Genomic DNA, 8166 nt, shown 5'->3' with positions numbered 1-8166 from the left:
TCCACAAATACTGTATCTAAAGTTTTGTTAATTCTGTAATAGCACTTGGAAATGAAATTAATGTTATTATGGCTAAAGCAATCCAGACATTTAACCCAACATGTCCACCAATTTTGCTTTAAAATCTTTAGTTCTTAGATTCAATCTTTGATTTCTACATTGTAACTCTCTCAAATCCATTTCTTGCATTTTTAATTAGTTTATAATAAAAAATACAAAAATATAATAGCAAATAATAGGAAAAATAGGGGAGAGAAAGGGGAAGAGAAAAGTGTAATAAAGAAAGGAAAAAGAAAAAAGGCATTGACTTGCTACTCCCTTTGGTGCAGTAAAATAAAATAGTAACATCAATCTGAAGCTTTTATTTTTACATAATAGTAGAAAAACTAGCCTTTTCTATAAAGGCAGATCTATCTAATCAGTAAAACCCAAAATCAAAGTTTCATTTTTTCCACCTCAAGCACAAAGTCCAGAAGTGATTTCCAAGTAGAAACAAAAGTAATTGTGTGTTTTTTCTTTTTATCAAAGCGATCAATTTAGCCATTTCTGCTAACTCCATCAGTTTTTGCAACCATTCATCCATTGTGGAGATTGAAGTGTCCTTCCATTTTGTGCATAAAGTAATTTTGATATCATTAACATATATAACTTCAAAGTTCACTCCAAAAATTCCAGGTCTGTTTCCATTAAATCCAGAAGAAAGGTTTTTGGTTTTATCTTTTTATTCACTTTAAGAATCTTCCGTATAAAATACAGTGGTACCTCTATTTAAGAACGCCTCTACTTAAGAACTTTTCTAGATAAAAAGCAGGTGCTCAAGATTTTTTTGCCTCTACTTAAGAACCATTTCCCATGTAAGAACCCGAGCCAGGAAAAATTTCCCAGCAAATTTGAGAGTGGCACGAAGGCCTGGCCAGTTTCCTGCCATTCCCCCTTTAACCCTGGCCATCTCGGGATTTTCTGGGATTTTCGGTGGTGCTTAAGGAGGCTTTGGCAACCCAGAGCGAACAGAGCATTTTTCTTTCTTTGGACGCTGCCTCCCATACACCTGGCGTGAGGTTGCCTCCCGGAGCGTCAGGGTGCGAAAAGGCAAAAGGGGGCACTCACCTCAACTTCTTCCTTCAGCAGTGACTGTCCTCCTCCTTTTTTTCCTCCTTCTCCTCCCACCCAAATTCTGAGCTTTTATTTCTTTCCTAATGGGTTTGCATGCATTACAGTGATCCCCCGGTTATTGCGTCCCCAACCATTGCGAACAGGGTAATTTGCGATTTTTGAACCCGGAAGTCAAAACACCATCTACGCATGCGTGCCCTTTTTTCTATGGGCACGCATGCGTAGATGGGGCCCGGCAGATCAGCTGCTGGGCGGCTTCCCTGGGTCTTCCCCCTCTTGCTGGCGGGAGGGCGAGCAGCGGGCATCAGCAAGGAGTTTCCCCACCGCCCACGCAAACTCCTCGCTGCCGCCCGCCCTTCGCCCGCCCACGCCGTTCATTCTCGCCGCTTTCGAGCTGAGTCCTGAAGAGAATTCGCTCCAGGACTCAGCTCGAAAGCGCCGAGAGCCAGCGCGGACAAGCCGTTCGCTGGCGCTGGCTATCGGCGCTTTTGAGCTGAGTCCGGAAGCGAATTCGCTCCCGGACTCAGCTCGAAAGCGCCGAGAGCCAGCGCGGACAAGCCGTTCGCTGGCGCTGGCTATCGGCGCTTTTGAGCTGAGTCCGGAAGCGAATTCGCTCCCGGACTCAGCTCGAAAGCGCCGAGAGCCAGCGCGGACAAGCCGTTCGCTGGCGCTGGCTATCGGCACTTTTGAGCTGAGTCCGGAAGCGAATTCGCTCCCGGACTCAGCTCGAAAGCGCCGAGAGCCAGCGCGGACAAGCCGTTCGCTGGCGCTGGCTCTCGGCGCTTTTGAGCTGAGTCCTGAAGCGAATTCGCTCCAGGACTCAGCTCGAAAGCGCCGAGAGCCAGCGCCAGCGAACGGCTTGTCCGCCGCCTGCCTGCCCGCTAGCGAGGAGCCGAAGATTGGGGGCGGCGCGGCTATTTTAAAATGTCGCCGCCGGCATGGGGGGCTTGGCAGCACCCCCCGGACCCCCAACCCGGGTTTGGGGGGCTGCTAGGAAGCCCCCCATGCCGGCGGCAAACAGCCGCGCCGCCCCCAATCTTCGGCTCCTCGCTAGCGCTGTGGGAGTAAAAACACCATCTGCACATGCGCAAAAACCCGCTCGTTGCGGGGGGTCCTGGAACGGAACCCTCGCAACGAGCAGGGGATCACTGTATTTGCTTTTACATTGATTCCTATGGGAAAAATTGCTTTTACTTAAGAACGTTTCTACTTAAGAACCTGGACAGAACAAATTAAGTTCTTAAGTAGAGGTACCACTATATAGAGAATCCTACTCCGAAATTTCTTTGCTTTATCACATGTCCACCATAAATGATAGAAAATCCCTTCTTTATATTTGCATTGGCAACATTGAATTGAAATACCTATATACATTCTTGATAACTTATCTGGTGTTAAATACCAACAATACATCATCTTTTAAAATTTTTCTATTAAATGGTAATTTGATGTAAATTTTAAACATTTTGTCTACATATTCTCTCATTGTTCAAGCATTACAATATATCCAAAGATCCTTGCCCACTGAATCTTACAATGCTTTACATATTCATTTCCTAAATTCAAATTCCATAACATTTTATAGACCTTAGAAACATAGAAACATAGAAGATTGATGGCAGAAAAAGGCCTCATGGTCCCTCTAGTCTACCCTTATTTGTAGTTTCTTGTATTTTATCTTAGAATGGATATATGTTTATCCCAGGCATGTTTAAATCCAGTTCCTGTGGATTTACCAACTACGTCTGCTAGAAGTTTGTTCCAAGGATCTACTACTCTTTCAGTAAAATAATATTTTCGCACGTTGCTTCTGATCTTTCCCCCAACTAATTTCAGATTGTGCCCCCTTGTTCTTGTGTTCACTTTCCTATTAAAAACATTTCCCTCCTGAACCTTATTTAACCCTTTAACATATTTAAATGTTTTGATCACGTCCCCCCTTTTCCTTCTGTCCTCCAGACTATACAGATTGAGTTCATTAAGTCTTTCCTGATAAGTTTGATGCTTAAGACCTTCCACCCTTTTTGTAGCCTGTCTTTGGACCCGTTCAATTTTATCAATATCTTTTTGTAAGTGAAGGTCTCCACAACCGAACTCTGTATTCCAAATGTGGTCTCACCAACGCTCTATACAGCGGGGTCACAATCTCCCTCTTTTTCTAGTTATGTTATACCTCTAGCTAATGTTATACCTTAGCAATAATATGTTCATTGCTACCACACAGTACGATTTCCAATTCATTTTTTAACAAAATCACGCCATAACCTTAATTATTTTTGTCTCATTTAAATCTTTCTTCCAGTTATAAATAAATAACCAATTAATAACTAATTTTGTTGTATTCATGACATACAATGACAATGAAGGCTTTGACTTTGACTTGAAATATGTAAACCAGTAGCAGACATGTCCTTCTGATTCTAGCTCTTCCTCAAACTTGGGCATTGGATCATCAAAATTAAAATATATTATTCCATCAGTCCAGCTTTGCCTCCATTTCTTTTCTGAAAAAAGCTTGGGGGGGGGGAGGCGGGACAGAAAGAGGCATCTTTTCAGAGACCTTCTTGGAATGGCAAATGTAACAAAGTGGTTATTGAAATCAACATTTACTTTAATCTTGCAATACCACAAATAGCTGTGCCATACAAATTTAATTCATGACCCTCTAATCAAGTAGCCTCTTATTCTAGAAGTTCATCAATTCTTTTAGACAGGTCAAGTAACAAGTATCAAAATGTGGTAAATCCAAATCTCCTCTTTCCTCCATGTTTCCCTGAAAATAAGTCCTAGCCTGATTTTAAATATGTGCCTAATATAATCCCTTCCCCCCAAAATGAGTCCCAGTTAAAAGCTCACCCATTCCATCCCATAATCTGTTTGTTTGTTTTCCTTCAGCCACAGCTGCAATGGGGCAGGTGGCTGTGCAGCACACCCACAGGCCAGACTGTGTGCCCCCCTCATGACTCTGCCTTCACCTGCTGCCAAGACAGCTGGGGAGGAGTCAAGCACTAATTAAAGAGAGGCGCCAGAGAACCAATGGTATATTTTAGCAGCTTGATGGACCAATCAGGGGCTCGATTGAGCATATATGATCCTTCTGTTGCGCATGAGTGTTTGTGTGTGTGTATGTGTGTGTGAGAGAGAGATAGAGATAGATATTTTTTAAATGCCGCATGACGTGGGATAAACTATGAAAAAGTGGGACTGCCCCATGGAAAGCAGGACGTCTGGTCACCTTAGTGTAATATCAAACCAAGAAATCAATTTGACATTTTTGCCAGTAATTGTCATTAATAAGCCATGCTAGTTTATAAAGCTCATTTCAAATGTTGCAGTTTTTCTATGTGGCTATTGTGCACATGCTGAAAAATTTTAACCCTGTGGATTGTGAGCATTGATAAAACTCACAACGCTTCCAGAAGTTTTTCACATCTAAAGAGACTTTATCATTTCTGAAAAGCTAAGTCAAAATGTTTTTAAATTTGGCAACTGTTAAGTAGAAGGTTCATGCATATGCTATGGGAATGCCCAGTAGTGCAGAATTTTTGGCAAAAAGTGCAATAGGATATTAATGGGATATTAAATATAAGATGGATAATTACTAAGGAATTTGTAGTATTAGTTAAAAGTAATGAGATGGGAGAATTCAGAGAAATAAAACAAGTAGCGATAGAAAGCGTTCAGGCGGTAATAGTCTTAGGTTGGAAGGATGTGACAAAATGGACAATGCAAAATTGGTATAGGTACATGGTGGACCACATTCAATTTGAGATTATCGGCAAAAGGATGAATTTGACTAATGAAACTGAATTGCAACAACTGATGGGGTGATGAGACAAGGTAAGACGATATGTGGTGAGTAGGATCTGACACCAAGCTATAAGAAACAAGTTGGAATCACTTTATAATATGTAAATAAATATTTCACTCTTGGGTTAAAATGATTTATATAAGAAACACCCCCAATTGGTGGTGGGGTATGAATGTTTGTCTGGTAGTGGGCACAATCACTGAGCATGTGTTATATGTTGTGTGTGTGTTTTTCTTATATTATAAAAATCAATTAAAAAAAATTTTTTTAAACTTCCAGAAGAGCTTAAGGCCACTATTTAATCCTCCTCGTAGACATCTGTGTTGACCCTGGACTTAATGAAGCATAGTGGATGAACACCAGCCAATGGCATGGCTTCTCAAATCAGCACAGGCTGGGGAAACCTTTGCAACTCATTTGGAAACCAAGGACCAAGGAGTATGGAGGAAGAATTGTGAGGCACTCACTGCAAGATGCTTGAGGTCCAGTGTATTGTTTCCACAGTTTCCATTGTGCTTCATTAAGTCTAGGGTCAACGCAGCCATCTACCAGGAGATTTTGGAGCACTCCATATGAGCTTGATGGGGATGGTGACTTAAAGTTTTCAGCAGGACTTGGCACCTGCCCACACTGCCCAAAGCACCAAAACCTGCTTCAATGACTGTGGGATTACTGTCCTTAATTGGCCAGCAAACTTGCCTGACCTGAACCCGATAGAGAATCTATGGGGCATTTCCAAGAGAAAGATGAGAGACATGACACGGAACAATGCAGAAGAGCTGAAGGCCACTATTGAAGCATCTTGGTCTTCCATAGCACCTCAGCAGTGCCACAGGCTGATAGCATCCATCCCATGCCTCATTGAGGCAATAATTGCTGCAAGAAGGGCCCAAATGGAGTACTGAGTACATATGCATGCTTATACTTTCCAGACATCTGATACTGTTCTATGTACGATCCTTTTTTATTGATTGCATGTAATATTCTAATTTTCTGAGAGGGAGGATTTGGAGTTTTCATGAGTTATACCCCATAATCATCACAATTATGACAAATCACAACTTGAATTATCTTGCTTGCATGTTATGTTATGTTAAGTTTCATCTTTTAAGTTACATAACTGAAATAAATGAACATTTGCACAATATTCTAATTTTTTGAGTTTCACCTGTAGGGTTCCAATTTTAGGTGACCTTTATGGCTGCTAATTTTATTTCTATTAGTAGTAAAGAAATGTTAGAAATCATCATTTTTATAATTATTCCTGTAGTGGAAGAAACAATTATATAAAAGGCTTCAAATTTCATCTAATATTTCATTCCAATTAAGCCAAAGCAATTCCAGTAAATTAAAATTTGCTCACAGAAATTCGCAGATTAACCCATGACATTTCCAGCAAGTAATAGGAAAGTTCTTTTTCCACCTAAGGCCTAGAAAAATAGTATTGAGTTAAATAGACAATAACCCAAAGATTTAAAAAATGATATATGCAGTGTTATCTTCATTTTAGATGTCAAAAAGGTTTTGTGGCTCCTGGTGTTTTCTTTCCTGTGGGAAATGGATCCAAATGGCTCTTTGAGTGTTTAAGATTGCAGATCCCTGGATAAATGTTTCAAAAGGATGCTATGCTACCAAGGGGAGGGGGAGACTCTGTAAGGGAATATAGTGTAAGCTGACTTCCATGCTTTGTTTTGTGTTCACCTTTGTTGCACCTGTATTTATAAATATGTTAATAAACTACTTTGCTGTTTTCAAGATGTTGTCTCGGATAATTCCATATGCGAATGTGTACAACTATTACATAAATCTCTATGTCCATAGGTGTTTTTGTTTGTTAAAACTTGAAAACATCTAAAAAATTATTTTCCCTGTTGTACAATGTTGGTTTACAATAGTTTACAAAAGTTCTTAATCCTTTAAAAAAAGCAATCACTATCTTTTCTGTTTTAAGTGCCTGTGCCTTTTTCCATGATTTTTTTTTTCATATTTTTATATGAAGTATATTCTTGGGGGGGGGGGGGGGGGACTCATCAAGTGTTTTGAGCCAGAAATGGCAATCCACAACTACTTAGTTAATTTTTAAAAAGAAAGTGGCAGGAGAGATTATTAACTGAGTTAAATGAATTCATCTATGCTCCACAAATCCATTTCTGGTTTACAGAACCTTTATTTTTAGCATTATCTATATTACTGTGTCCCTTTGTACATTAGTGTGTTGGCCACAAACATATGTAGGGCAAGTCCATTTACTTGACTGGCTTTTAGAAAGTTGTTGTGGCAACTTCATCAAGTTGAAATGTTGAATTACTTTGTCCACAATCTTCATCAATGACTGCAGTTTCAGTGGCATCAGTTTTTGCTGCCTGCTTTTTCCTACACATAAAAATAATACATTTAATATTATTTAACTATTTAAAAACTATCAGCATGTGTACAGAAAACAAAATAAAATTCTGCTTAAGCTTTTGAGACATGGTAGGTATTGGTTAAAAGTACCAGTGGGGTACATGAACTGAAAAAGGAGCTGGCTGAGGAATTCTGACAGTTGATGTTCACCTATCTTAAAATTTACAAGGTTGAGAAACATGGTCATATATTGCACAAAATGAACCTTGATTTAAGACTAAACATTCATAAATAGCACTTACTTTTTTCGATCTTTCTGTCCAATAATGATCAAGGTGATAATTCCAATCACTACGAGACCAATCACAACTCCAAATACTACAAGCCACACCATTATGGATGGTTCAGAAGGTGGTTCCAATGTTGGTAAGAGGCCAATAAATTCCAAAGTTTGATCAGTCAGTTTGAAAGCTTCATTGATACGGTTCCTAGATTGACTGTAAATGAAGTCAGAAATTTTCTTTAAAACATTTCCAGGCATTCTACTAAAGTGTTTATTGCAATGCTTGTCCTTCCTTCCTTCCTTCCTTCCTTCCTTCCTTCCTTCCTTCCTTCCTTCCTTCCTTCCTTCCTTCCTTCCCCTTTCCCCTCACCCCCTTGTCTCTCTCTCTATCAGAATTTCTGTTGTTTAGTTTGGCCTTTTTCATTTTATCAGTAAATAAATAGTTATATATTCACTATTTATGGAGGCCTCATTGACAATTCTCATATTTCCTGACACTGTAATACAGTGGTCCCCAAACTACGGTCCATGGACGCAGCCCGCTGGGGTCATTTATCTGGCTCGCAGCAGCGTATGAGATTTTACCATCTATATAAGCTCCTGAATCTCCCGC

At 40.1% G+C, this 8166-nt stretch overlaps 1 protein-coding gene across 1 annotated transcript in view; it reads right to left on the bottom strand.

The window, feature by feature from the left end:
• Positions 1-7071: 7071 nt before the first annotated feature.
• Positions 7072-8166, bottom strand: part of ACE2 (angiotensin converting enzyme 2) — a 43562-nt gene continuing 42467 nt past the window's right edge. Inside the window, exons 17-18 of the mRNA XM_070750652.1 lie at positions 7573-7767; positions 7072-7297 (exon numbers count right to left, since the gene is read on the bottom strand). Of these exons, the coding sequence (XP_070606753.1) occupies positions 7186-7297; positions 7573-7767 (307 nt within the window). The 3' untranslated portion in view covers positions 7072-7185. The remainder of the gene's footprint in view (positions 7298-7572; positions 7768-8166) is intronic.

Source organism: Erythrolamprus reginae, chromosome 4, assembly GCF_031021105.1.
Source record: "Erythrolamprus reginae isolate rEryReg1 chromosome 4, rEryReg1.hap1, whole genome shotgun sequence".
Lineage (NCBI taxonomy): Eukaryota > Metazoa > Chordata > Lepidosauria > Squamata > Dipsadidae > Erythrolamprus > Erythrolamprus reginae.
Note: the sequence above shows the minus strand (reverse complement) of the source record. Positions and strands in the feature narration are given on the sequence as shown.